Source organism: Gigantopelta aegis, chromosome 6, assembly GCF_016097555.1.
Source record: "Gigantopelta aegis isolate Gae_Host chromosome 6, Gae_host_genome, whole genome shotgun sequence".
Classification (NCBI taxonomy): Eukaryota; Metazoa; Mollusca; class Gastropoda; order Neomphalida; family Peltospiridae; genus Gigantopelta; species Gigantopelta aegis.
Window position 1 is genome coordinate 14,006,156 of NC_054704.1, and position 14,470 is coordinate 14,020,625.

At 36.9% G+C, this 14,470-nt stretch overlaps 1 protein-coding gene across 3 annotated transcripts in view; it reads left to right on the forward strand.

Moving 5' to 3' along the window:
* The window catches only part of LOC121374097 (laminin subunit alpha-2-like), a 163,110-nt gene that overhangs the window by 79,544 nt on the left and 69,096 nt on the right, over positions 1-14,470 (forward strand). For all 3 annotated transcript variants that reach the window (XM_041501019.1, XM_041501020.1, XM_041501022.1), the window contains 11 exons: positions 460-615; positions 1,360-1,500; positions 2,373-2,570; positions 4,559-4,660; positions 5,370-5,584; positions 6,135-6,246; positions 8,135-8,248; positions 10,927-11,153; positions 11,997-12,205; positions 13,050-13,156; positions 14,229-14,406. In XM_041501019.1, coding sequence (XP_041356953.1) covers positions 460-615; positions 1,360-1,500; positions 2,373-2,570; positions 4,559-4,660; positions 5,370-5,584; positions 6,135-6,246; positions 8,135-8,248; positions 10,927-11,153; positions 11,997-12,205; positions 13,050-13,156; positions 14,229-14,406 — 1,759 coding nt within the window. The remainder of the gene's footprint in view (positions 1-459; positions 616-1,359; positions 1,501-2,372; positions 2,571-4,558; positions 4,661-5,369; positions 5,585-6,134; positions 6,247-8,134; positions 8,249-10,926; positions 11,154-11,996; positions 12,206-13,049; positions 13,157-14,228; positions 14,407-14,470) is intronic.

The following is a 14,470-nucleotide window of genomic DNA, read 5'->3' on the forward strand; positions in this document are numbered from 1 at the left end:
TTTGGTATGGGTAGACCGAGAGAAACAGATATAAGTGTATCCTTGGTATTGTAGACCAAATTTAATTTACCACTAGCATTGTAATGTCTACATATATTATCTAGATGTAATATGAGATTAAATGCAATGGTGTGGGATTGAATGAGTAATATCATTACTTTGAGTAAAGCTATTGGTCGCCGTCACACTGCTGTCATTCTTTATGTGATCCCTTATTTTTTTTTGTCAGTATATATCTTATACCAAATCATCTTTTACAGTAGAGCTTTATCTGTATTAAATGGATAATTGTTGTAATATAAATCTCAGTTTAAGAGATAATGTTTTATATTTCTTTCATTTGCAACACATGTTTGCCAATATTTTGTCATATTATCGTATAATAATGAAAATTAAAGGTAAGTTAATAATACATCAGTATTTTAATACATACATATATCAGCTTATCTTCTTTTTCAGAATCCAGGAGACTGTGTGTGTAAGCCAGGGTTTGGTGGTCCTCAGTGCTCACAGTGTGCTTTTGGTTACTATGGCTACCCAAACTGCCGTCTCTGTCTTTGCAATCCGGCTGGAAGTGTTAACCCGGAGGATTGTGGCAGATCCTGTATTTGTAAGGTAAGGTGCCTGGAAAGGAAGGAAATGGTTTATTTAACGACACACTCAGCACATTTAATTTACGGTTATATGGCATGGAACATATCGTTTAGGACCATACAGATATTGAGGGAGGAAACCCGCTGTCGCCACTTCATGGGCTACTCTTTTCGATTAGCAGCAAGGGATCTTTTATATACACCATCCCACAGGCAAGATAGTACATACCATGGCCTTTGTTACACCAGTTGTGGAGCACTGGCTGGAACGAGAAATAGCCCAATGGGTCCACCGACGGGGATCGATCCCAGACTGACTGTGCATCGAGCGAACACTTTACCACTGGGCCATGTCCTGCCCCAGGTGCCTATGAAGAAAGGTGCGGTTCCAGGGTTGATACCTAGATATAAATATGGGGGGTGGTGGTCGTAAAAAAAGGAATATGGACACTACACAGTATCTAAAGTCTTTTCCAATCAGACAAAAGGACAGATTTAAACTAAAAAGGGACCTTTTTTTAAGGGGGAGGAGGTTTATGTTGGTTTAGTTTTTATGTAATAATTCTAACAATATAGTTATATTATTGCTATGTTTTATTTATGTTTTGGTTCAGACATTTGAATTCAATACTTTAACCTGTACCATAGTACAATATATTAATATAAGTAAACTATTGGATATGTTTTTATTTATTATTTATTATTATGTTTCTGGATATTGATTTCATTGGACCATGCTTGATATTTTGTTATAATTCTATTACAGAACCATGTTGAAGGGCGGAAGTGTGATCATTGTAAACCAGGCTACTACCACCTGGACCGGAACAACCCGGACGGCTGTACACAGTGTTTCTGTTTTGGAGTCTCCTCTGTCTGTGACAGCGCCGACTGGGCTCTTGTACACGTCAGTACTTCTCACCTTTTATACTCATTAGTCCTCTATCAGTCCAACCGGAGGGGACTATAGGTTTCGTCTCCGTCCTTCTGTCTATCTGTGTGTCTGTCTGTGTGTGTGTGTGTGTGTCTGTCTGTCTGTCTGTCTGTCTGTCTGTCTGTCTGTCTGTCGGTGTCTGTCTGTCTGTCCATTCATCCGTCCCACATACAGTTTTCCAGATGTTTTGTTCATAATGCCTTGAGATATTGAGCTGAAATTTTGTGTATACCTTTATCATATACTGTTACAGATCAAGTTTGACTTTATGGTGATTTACCTATTTTTAACCGAGATATGGTCCATGAACTTAAGAGATACGGAAATTTGTTGGGCCTGGAATGGGATATGTATTGCTTTAGCGGTACTCCCTGAAGAATTCATATAGTGTATAATCTAAAGATGTTCGTTATTTCCATGGATACATTTTTTAAAATTATTATTGTGTATGTGTTGGATTTTGGTTATTTAAACTCATTTAATAAATAAAAAAATATTTTGTTCATCTGCTATTCAAGCTATTCAAAATTGGACTAGAAAAGAGTAATTATTTAAAAATAAGGGCTCATCAGTAGAATTTCTTTGTCCAACTCTAACCATTTTTTCGTAACTAATGTGTCGTGATAGATTGGCAAGTGCTGAAGTTTCTGGATCCTTTCGACATGCCAACTGTCGCATCAGTTGTGTGATTTTACCCGATGAACAGATTGTTGGCATCATCTACTTTTTTCTTGAATGACATCTTTTTGAAATCTCATCATTTAAAAAAAAACCCCACACTATATTTTAAACAAATAAATTAATTTCCTCTTTGCCATTTTGCACAGATTTATTCTATGTTTCAGGTGACAGATTTGACAGGTTGGACAATTTCTACACTGGAGAATGGTGGAATCACCTTGTTGCCACAGAAACGTGATGGCTGGTTAATGGCTAAAATATTTTTGCTGAACAATAACAGTCCTCGTTTAGAATCCTCGGGTTGGTCTCAGCAAGCCGATATACACTACTGGGTGGCATCCATGATGTTTCTTGGTAACAGGGTAAGAATTCCTTGTTGGTGGATTCCTTCTTATTTGCTGTAGTAATCAAGTTCAAGTTCAAGTTCTTTATTTGCCTTAAGTTAAACAAACTTATCAGCATAAATACATACATATATAATCACGGTATATATACAAATATACAAATACAGGTGGAGAGTGATTTAAGAATTAATGGTAAAATTAACATAGTATACTAGTAATAGTGGTGGGATGTACATATATATGTGCTCTATAAACATTATCGTGGTATAGTGATAATTCTAATTCTAAATATATAGGTATATATTGATGTATACCAGATGAAATATGATTAATATACTTGCTAATGAAACGGCAGGTTTGTGGATGTCATATTTTAAGTAAGCTTCAGTAAATCGTCTCTAACTTTATTTGCCAAAACTAAATATTTTCCCAGGTTATTGATGTCTTTATTGTTTTCAGTTGTTAATAGATCAATGAGCCTAAATACGCTTGGACGTCTGTGGTAACATTGTTTTATATACTTATTCCTCAAATCATTCAAAGCTGGGCAAATAAGGATAAAATGGTATTCGTCTTCTATATCATTATAGTTACAAATAGTGCATTTTCTTTCGGCCCTGTTAATTTTCCTATACCTTCCGATTTCTATATTTAATTTGTGTGCACTAATTCGGATCTTTGATATTTCTGTTAAGTGATTTAATGGTATGGGTTGTCTAAGATATGTTTGTAGCTTGAATTCAAGTAACAAAAATTTATATAAGGTACCTTTCGGTGAAGTCGTTATTCGACTAAAACAATGTTGTTTAAAATTATCGTAAATTCTTTCCTTAATTATATTATATTCTCTGTTACCAACATTTGGTATGTTCCATATATAGTTTAGTCCAAGCCTATTTAGTTCTTGTTTGACTTGTGTTACCCAGTTACCCTTTAATCGTTCCATTTCCTCATATATAGCTAAAAGGATACAATTTTCAGTATTTCGTATTTTAATCCAATATTTAAAAATTCTTAATTTTCTCATAATATACAGAGGAAAACGCCCTAACTCACTATATATAAATTCATTACAGGCCCCTTGTTGTACTCCAAGTAGTTTTTTACAGAATTTTTTATGAATATTTTCAACATCCCTTGCACAGTGGAATCCCCAGACCTCTGACCCATAACTAAGAATACTGTTAACATAGGTGTCAAAAACAGATAGCATTGTTTCAATATTAAAATAATGTCTTTTGCATACGTTTAATAATGAAAACAAGGCTTTTCTTCCCTGATCAGCGAATCGTTTTTGAGTTCGATTAAATTTACCGTTATAACAGAATAATAAGCCAAGATAAATGAATTCATTTACAACCTCTAACTGTTCACCTTTGTATAACCACTTTTCGTTGTCTCGAATGATCCCCCCATTTCTAAAAATGACAACCTTAGTCTTAATCAAATACAGAGATCTACAATGGCCTGTCGAAACAAGATGCTGGTTTAAATATAGTCATTCTGTAGATTCACTTAAATACTTAATTGTCATATTTTTATCTGGCAAGGAAAATCTCCAGGCATTTAATTGTCAGTTGTAATAATTAACTCAGATTGAATTCCAAGGGAAATGATTTGTTCTTTATTACCAGTCTGTAATTTCACTAAGCTTTGGTCTATTCAGTTCAATTCAAATCATTATTTAATATATGAATAATATCAAATGGCATGGCTTACATTGGACAATGTAATAAGAACATAATACAGGTTGAAATTTTGGATTTTTCCAGGTAAGAGGTCAACCAAGATATTACATCAATCCCACTGAAAACAAATTCAATATATTCATCAATTAAAAATCAAAATTTGTGTAACACTTTGATATGGGCCAGCACCCTAATTGGATCTGCATCTATCATATATGATTTTGAATGCAGTTATTTTATTTTATCAATTGAAGCTTAATAATTGAATACATTAATTACTTTATTCTATTTTGACACTACACTATTTTGTTGTTTTAGCTTTCATCGTATGGAGGAACATTGTCCTATGTGATGAAGTATACCATTGATGACGATATTGACATTCGGTACCACCTCAGTGAACCCGATGTTATAATAGAGGTATACAGAATCAAGATGAAGACTTAAAGTCAGAGTGCTTCTTTAGGCTCATCATGTTATTTTTGATTGAACCAGTGCTTCACAACTACTATATCAGAGACCATGATTTCTATTGTCCTGCTTGTGAGAAAATATATGTTCAAGATCACTTACTGCTACTCGGTAACCATAGATGTGAAATAATTTTCTTTAACACATTTTATACTGTATAATTCGATATAATATTTAAAAGCACAAAGTATAGAGTGGCTTATGTTCAACCTTGGATCAGTGTTGATTAAATAGAGTTTGACTTGTGGAAAGAGGGTGACATAAACAAAACTGATCTTTTCGTTTTAACATGTTATCTGCGGTACACAAGCACATTAATATTGGCATTATATTGGTTTGAGTTTAAGATTACTGGCAGTCCAGTCTTACAGCAAAATTTACACAAGTTAATGGCTGTGTTATGAAAATTGCCATAACCAGCAAAGTATAGGTTTAACTTTTTGAGAGCTGCAGTAACTTACTATTTTAGGTTCATGTTAAGATTTTGTTCAGCTCTGTCTCTCAGAAGTGCTGTCCTGAGTCAGGCCACTGGCTATCCAGATACCGGTCCTGGGATGAACATGCCTGAAATCTTTGTGGTATAGGGGCATGTAAAAATACTCTAAGTCTAAGTCTCAGAAGTGCCTGCACAGGTAAAATTCATTTTGTTTGTTTGCAGGGAAATGGTATAAAGATTTCCAATGGGCGCCAGTTCCTGCGTGAGACAATGGAGAACAAGGTCAGTGTGAGGCTGCACGAGTCTGCGTGGAAGAAGCTGGGCAGAGACAACCAGCAGGAGGAGCCCATCTCGAAGAAACAGTTCATGATGGTCCTACAGAACATCAACCGACTCCTCATCCGGGCCAGCTACCACACCGCTCAGGACAGTGTCTTGTACGTTTTTCAGTTTTAAAATTCATTTGGGGACACCCCAGCATGAAAGTTATATTGGCTACTAGATGAAGTGATTCATCTCAATATAAATATTTTTATATTTATATTAAACAATGGACAAGAGCTGTACACAAATGCAAATATCACATGTAAGTACATGGATCAGGGTGAAATAAATTAATGAATGTTTAATGACACCCCAGCACAATAATACACATCAGCTATTGGGTAAGTATATGGAAATATTATTTACATTAAAAATAAATTTATATAATTTTGTAAAACTTCAGTGTAAAGAGCTGATCTCTTGCTGTTATTTTGCAGGAAAAGCCTATGTGGAAGCAGTTGGATTCTATTTGCTATCTAAATCAAGTGTAAAAGAAATAACCATATGTTAGACTCAAAATAGCCATTGTTTAATTATATATGTCATGTTGTACAAGGACAAGTTTGTTAAAATTGTAGTTGTGTTTGTGTTTTGCATTCAAATACAATGGAAAAAAGAAGAGACTGTAGCTTTAAAATAATATTAAGTTTTTTCAATTTCCAGCCTCAAAGACGTCTCGTTGGAGATGGCGAGTCCACTGAGTCTGAGTAACATCACTATGTTGACAGTGGAGCAGTGTCAGTGTCCAGACGGGTTTGCTGGGCTGTCGTGTGAGGTAACAAACTGGTGGAATAGTCTTAAAATTTACACCTGGTCTTTCACATTTGACTCTTTGTCAATATGTATACTAGTGGAAAAAAGTTCCTGTGCATGGTAAAAAGTTGAATAAAATCATAATCGCAAGTTGTAAAATAATAACATTTTCAGGAGACATGTGCCCAACCATTATGTTCAAAACTTTATCCTCAATATTGCAATCACACGTGTTGTTCATGTGCCGCACGTGCATGACTCGTAATTGATTTGCTGATCATGTGGTACAGGTGCACATGTCCTTGTTCATTTTGCAACAGAAAACGGTAGAGGACAAAACCACTGGCTAGAAAAACAACTGATTAATTCTAAACGGTGTTGACGTCATGCCACGCCTATCTGAATTTGAACGTCACTGCACGGTCAGTATGCTGGAATGGCGCATGACGAGGTCGCAAGACGTTTTGGCGAGCATCAAAACACGATACAGAATTTGTGGCGACGTTTCCAAAAACAGGGTAACACCAGAGACATACCACGTTCAGGTCGCCCGCGTGTGACGTCACAAGCACAGGACAACCATATTCGGGTAACACATCTTCTGAATCAATTTTGGGCGGCAACTTTGACAGCCAGAACCATCCCTGGGTTGAGAGTAATCAGTGCCAGGACAGTTTGCAACCGTTTATTGGAGCACAACATCAGGCTGCGACGCCGAAATGCACGTCTAGCATGCAGTAGACAGCACTTACGATTCACACGTCACGACTGGTCAGGTGTGCTATTCACCGACAAGTTCAGATTCCATTTGGACAGTAGTGACGGTCGAAATCGAGTCTACAGACATGTTAACGAACGCTACGCTGACGCTTGCATTGTGCAGCGTGCAGGTTTCGGCGGTGGGAGCATCATGGTGTGGGGAGACATCACATCACACAAGAGGACACAGCTGGTGATTGTGGCAGGAAATCTGACTGCCGTACGCTACAGGGATGAGATCATAAGACTGCATGTGCTCCCGTTCCTTCAAGGTCAATGTGGCACCGCCATGTTGCAGCAAGACAATGCTCGCCCTCATATTGCACATGTAGTGACCGACTTCCTGGGACAGCAGAATGACAACACACTGCCTTGGCCCGCTGTTTCGCCTGACCTGTCACCCATTGAGCACCTATGGGACGAAATGGAGAGATGCCTACGTCTCCTGCCAAACCAGCCGTTGACCTTGAACCAACTGGGTCGTGACCTTGTTCAGGTGTGGAACAACATCCCACAAGGGTTTCTGAAACATCTGGTGTCATCAATGAGACATCGTTGTCAGGCCTGTGTGCACGCACACGGTGGCCATACACGGTATTGACATTGAGAACTCACTTTCGACGCCACCCCTCTTCATGACACCAGAGATTGGTAACAACAATGCCAGACGTTTTTTTCTGGATGTGGTATTGATCATAAGTAGCAAATAAATAATGTGTCAAATAATTGTGTTGATTTACTTACAAATAAGAAAATCACACCACTTTTAGTTATTCACAGGAACTTTTTTCCACTAGTATATTTTATATTTACAATATAAATTTCTTAACTGAACATACTTTGTTATAAAATCTGTTGAATAAGTATAAATGTGACATGTTTTCAAAACATTTTACATAAAGGATCTTAAATTGAACTTTATTACCTGAACCTCTGTAATTTTTAGTGTTCAAAATGTCTTGAATTCGAGGAAATTTCTTGTGGCATAATTATTATCAACAGCTGTCATGTTTATGTTGTTTTGTTTTCCAGGTTTTTTTTGTGTTAGGGTGTATGTTTAAATGTTATTTATGACATAATGAGACAGATTTTGTTCTTTGTAATTCTTAGTTTTCTGTGTAATTCTTGATTTTAAATACATGTTTTTTCAGAGTTGTGCTCCTGGGTACCGCCGTTTGAATGATGTTTTGTACAAGGGCGTCTGTCAATCCTGTAACTGTCACCGACATGCCGAGACATGTGATTCACTCACAGGGAAGTGTCTGGTAGGTGGACTTTAGGATAAGCATTATTCTTGTTGAGTTAATCAGTTAACTATTATACACACCAAAAGAAGCAGATTTGTTTAATCCAGACCTTGCTGTGAAAAAAAAGAAAATGTTTTAGGAAAGTGATGAATGGCTCCCCTAACTTAGATTATGAGGATACAGTGAAACCTCACAAGACCGGACCCTCTGTAAACCGGAATTCCCTCAAAACTGGACGTTTTACAGAGTCCCTTTTTAAAAAACAGGACAAAACTTAACCTCTCAAAACCGGATCTCTCTTAAAACTGGACATTTGTATTGGTACCAAGGGTGTCCGAATTAGAGGGTTTCTCTGTATTTAAATTCACATGTTAAGAAGAGCTAAAATTTGCTCTCTTTGAATTAGTTTTAGGTGAGTGATGGGGAGTGAGAGTGATAGCATCTTTATTACCTTTTAGACAGAACAGTGGGCTCTCTTTGAATTAGTTTTAGGTGAGTGGTGGGGAGTGAGAGTGATAGCATCTTTATTACCTTTTAGACAGAACAGTGGGCTCTCTTTGAATTAGTTTTAGGTGAGTGATGGGGAGTGAGAGAGATAGCATCTTTATTACCTTTTAGACAGAACAGTGGGCTCTCTTTGAATTAGTTTTAGGTGAGTGGTGGGGAGTGAGAGTGATAGCATCTTTATTACCTTTTAGACAGAACAGTGGGCTCTCTTTGAATTAGTTTTAGGTGAGTGGTGGGGAGTGAGAGAGATAGCATCTTTATTACCTTTTAGACAGAACAGTGGGCTCTCTTTGAATTAGTGGTGAGTGGTGGGGAGTGAGAGTGATAGCATCTTTATTACCTTTTAGACAGAACAGTGGGCTCTCTTTGAATTAGTTTTAGGTGAGTGATGGGGAGTGAGAGAGATAGCATCTTTATTACCTTTTAGACAGAACAGTGGGCTCTCTTTGAATTAGTTTTAGGTGAGTGGTGGGGAGTGAGAGAGATAGCATCTTTATTACCTTTTAGACAGAACAGTGGGCTCTCTTTGAATTAGTTTTAGGTGAGTGGTGGGGAGTGAGAGTGATAGCATCTTTATTACCTTTTAGACAGAACAGTGGGCTCTCTTTGAATTAGTTTTAGGTGAGTGATGGGGAGTGAGAGTGATAGCATGGGGAGTGAGAGAGATAGCATCTTTATTACCTTTTAGACAGAACAGTGGGCTCTCTTTGAATTAGTTTTAGATGAGTGGTGGGGAGTGAGAGTGATAGCATCTTTATTACCTTTTAGACAGAACAGTGGGCTCTCTTTGAATTAGTTTTAGGTGAGTGATGGGGAGTGAGAGAGATAGCATCTTTATTACCTTTTAGACAGAACAGTGGGCTCTCTTTGAATTAGTTTTAGGTGAGTGATGGGGAGTGAGAGTGATAGCATCTTTATTACCTTTTAGACAGAACAGTGGGCTCTCTTTGAATTAGTTTTAGGTGAGTGATGGGGAGTGAGAGTGAGATAGCATCTTTATTACCTTTTAGACAGAACAGTGGGCTCTCTTTGAATTAGTTTTAGGTGAGTGGTGGGGAGTGAGAGTGATAGCATCTTTATTACCTTTTAGACAGAACAGTGGGCTCTCTTTGAATTAGTTTTAGGTGAGTGCTGGGGAGTGAGAGAGATAGAGAGTGGGCTCTCTTTGATAGCATCTTTATTACCTTTTAGACAGAACAGTGGGCTCTCTTTGAATTAGTTTTAGTGAGTGAGTGAGAGTGATAGCATGACAGAACAGTGGGCTCTCTTTGAATTAGTTTTAGAGTGAGGGGAGTGAGAGTATAGCATCTTTATTACCTTTTAGACAGAACAGTGGGCTCTCTTTGAATTAGTTTTAGGTGAGTGAGAGAGATGGGAACAGTGGGCTCTCTTTGAGTGAGAGTGATAGCATCTTTATTACCTTTTAGACAGAACAGTGGGCTCTCTTTGAATTAGTTTTAGGTGAGTGGTGGGGAGTGAGAGTGATAGCATCTTTATTACCTTTTAGACAGAACAGTGGGCTCTCTTTGAATTAGTTTTAGGTGAGTGAATTAGTGGGGAGTGAGAGAGATAGCATCTTTATTACCTTTTAGACAGAACAGTGGGCTCTCTTTGAATTAGTTTTAGGTGAGTGATAGCATGACAGAACAGTGGGCTCTCTTTGAATTAGTGGTGAGTGGTGGGGAGATAGTGGGCTCTCTTTGAATTAGTTTTAGGTGAGTGGTGGGGAGTGAGAGAGATAGCATCTTTATTACCTTTTAGACAGAACAGTGGGCTCTCTTTGAATTAGTTTTAGGTGAGTGGTGGGGAGTGAGAGAGATAGCATCTTTATTACCTTTTAGACAGAACAGTGGGCTCTCTTTGAATTAGTTTTAGGTGAGTGATGGGGAGTGAGAGTGATAGCATCTTTATTACCTTTTAGACAGAACAGTGGGCTCTCTTTGAATTAGTTTTAGGTGAGTGGTGGGGAGTGAGAGTGATAGCATCTTTATTACCTTTTAGACAGAACAGTGGGCTCTCTTTGAATTAGTTTTAGGTGAGTGATGGGGAGTGAGAGTGATAGCATCTTTATTACCTTTTAGACAACAGTGGGCTAGGATTTTAGGTGACACATTTTGGAAGCTTTAAAAAAAAAAAAATTATTCAGTTTCTTCTAGATTATTTTTCAAAGTTTAAAACTTCTCTTTCAGAACTGTCTGCACAACACAATGGGTGACAGATGTGACCGATGTATTCCTGGTTTCTATGGCGACCCCCGACGAGGACTGTCGACCGACTGTAAACCCTGTGCCTGTCCGCACCCTAACAGTCAGGCCAACTTGATAGGGGGCTGTGTACACAAAGCCACACCTGCAGACTCGGAGGATTATGAATGTCTGAAGTGTCCTGTAGGCCAGACAGGACGGCACTGCGAAATGTAGGTGGAAATAAAATACAGTAGACAAAACAAATGATGCATTGTGAAATGTAGGTTGAAATAAAATACAGTAGACAAAACAAATGATGCATTGTGAAATGTAGGTGGAAATAAAATACAGTAGACAAAACAAATGATGCATTGTGAAATGTAGGTTGAAATACCACATACTAGTCAAAGCAAAAAAATAATGCATTATAAACAAGGTCATATGTGACTTTAAATAACTGGGGTACAATTTAAAACAAAGAGTATGATGTATAGGCATCTCCAGCTAGACAAAAAATGCACTTTTGACCCCAAAATATTCTTTTCTTGGGTGTTTATGGGGAGACAACTACCCCTTGGTCCATCACTAGGTGTCTCTGGTGAAATGGGTTTGGATTTTGGTTTTGACTATTTGTGGAGGAGCTACATGTTCATGGATAATTAGACAGTACAAATTGTGATATCATATTTTGACATGTCATTTAATTTTGGTACCGGTAATATTCAGATTGTACATTGAGTCTATGACATATTTTTATGTTTCATTTAATTTTGACAATATTCTGCTTGTAATGTGACATGTATTTTGGTGTTTCATACTATTTTGTCAGTATTCTGATGGTACATTGACATATTTTGATGTTTCATACTATTTTGACAGTATTCTGATCATACTGTATGACATATTTTGATGTTTTATACTATTTTGACAGTATCTTGATTGTACTATAACATATTTTGATGTTTCATACTATTTTGACAGTATTCTGATCATACTGTATGACATATTTTGATGTTTTATACTATTTTGACAGTATTTTGATTGTACTATAACATATTCTGATGTTTTGTCAGCTGTATGCCTGGGTATTACGGTAAACCTGACAAGCTGGGAGGCCGTTGTCAGCCATGTCAGTGTAGTGGAAACATCAACCTGCAGGTGCCAGGAGCGTGTGACCCAGTCACGGGCAAGTGTCTGAGGTGTTCAGAAAACACAGAAGGAGAGTTCTGTGAGAAGTGCAGTTCGGGGTACTTCGGATCAGCTTTGCAGGGAAACTGTAGAGGTATATCGAGATTGTTACATGACCATATGTGTTGTATAAATATTTTAATTTATTATTTTAGGGAAACTGTAGAGGTCTATAGAGATTGTATAGAGATTGTTACATGACCATATGTGTTGTATAAAAAGTTTAATTTATTATTTCATGAAATTTTAATTTTTTTAAATTATAAAAAGGTCCACTTGTATTAAATAGTGGCTGCAATGAAGATCCCAGTGTTTAGTTCTTATGAATATAGTTCTTATGTTTATAGCTTAATTTTTCCATTGCCATAATTGTAACCATTAAATAGTTTATTATTACTATTTATTATGTGATATTAGCAAAAAATATATACCGTAAACATGTTTTACACTTCCAAAAATGAATCCCTTGCTGCTAATCAAAAAGAGTAGGCCATGAAGTGGCAACAGCGGGTTTCTTCCCTCAATATCTGTGTGGTCCTTAACCATATGTCCGACGCCATATAACCATAAATAAAATGTGTTGAGTGCATCGTTAAATAAACCATTTCCTTCCTTCCTTCCTTCTGTCAAAAATTATGTGATACTAGTTCTTTTCAATGCTAAAAACCCTATAGTATCTCTGTATAACTGTACAATTTTCTAGTCAGGATACTGAATCATTCACAATAGCTGTCCAATGCTGATGTAATGAATGCAGTAATTGTACTGAAGATTTTAGTATTTATTTCTCATATACAAGAAGATAAAACAAGGTGGAGTTTGACATGTTCAAATGTTTTATTCAGTTTATGTCTTAGTTGACTGCATGTTTTACATGATCAGTAAGTTTTAACTGACTGTGTATTTTACCTGACCAGTATGTCATGTTTTGGTTTCAGCGTGTGAATGCTATGGCGGTGGATCCTACTCCAAGGACTGTGACCCTCAGACTGGTCAGTGTTCCTGTAAACCCCTGTATGCTGGACGCCAATGTAACAAGTGTCAGGTACTTCATTCATCTGTCTTATATTTACCTATATCAATTTTCCTGGTGCTTATCCATACAATGTATAGCTGTAATTTAGCTGATATAGTTCTAAACTGATGAATAATTTGAATGTGACTTGCAATGATGAAAATTATATTTTCTTGGTTATTTTTAATGTTAAAAACACTGCAGTATATCCATAAGCTGGATATTTTTCTAACCTGGATATGGAAATATTCAAGATGGCCACCTTTGGTATCATTGTGGTAGGAATGGGTTTTGTGAACTCTTTTGTAATCCAGTAACATCTTATTCTCTAGTAATGTGTATTTTTAAAGTTATTGTCAATGCTAAAAGTGCTACAGATGTTTCAATATAAACTATTTAGTATATATTTTTCTAGTCAAGCAAGATAGCCATCTTCTGTGTAATTGAAATAAAAGAGGTTCCAATGGCCTTAGTTGTGATCTAGTAAAACTACCCATCTTACTCTGTAACAAATATGTTTCCTGTTTATTTTCAGTTCTAAGAGCACTACAGTTCTGTATGTCACTGTATAAGCTATGTATTTTTTAGCCAGTATATGCAGGGCTTCTAGAATTATTTTTAAATCCACTAGCCATGGGATCAGTGATTTAAAGAATTTACTAGCCTTGATTAAATATTCACCAACCCTACTTTACTTTAAGTTAATACAATTTTACTAAATACTAGTAATAATCAGATAGGTCACCTATAGAAGGAGAAAGAACTTAAAAACACTAACATTAGGGGTTTGGGTGAGGGCAGGATATTTATATTTACAAAATAACTGCAACAATTGACAATTTTGTTTTTCACTAGCCGTCTGGCATGGCAATAGTAGTTATTTACTAGCCCAACATTGAATATCACTAGCCATGGGAGTGGGGCTACCGTAATCTAGAAGCCCTGATATGGAATTATTCAAGATGGCTTCCCTCAGTACCATTGTAATATAACTGGTTCCATTGGCCTCAAATGTAATTCAGTAACATTAGGTCTTATTACTTTGAAAATTATATTTTTACAGTTGTTATCTGTACATGTATATATTAAACATTTTTTTTAGCCCGGGTATGGAAACATTCAAGATGGCTGCCCACGTTGTCATTGTGATAGGACTGGTTCCCGTGACCTCAATTGTGATCCAGTAACAGGGCAGTGTTCTTGTCGGCGTGGAATTGGAGGCCTCCACTGTGATGAGTGTAGAGATGGCTTCTATGGACACAGTGGCATGGGTTGCAGAGGTATTCTATAATTGTTTCTACTCTCCGGTTTATTATATTATAGGGGAGGGAGGCACCAAAATTA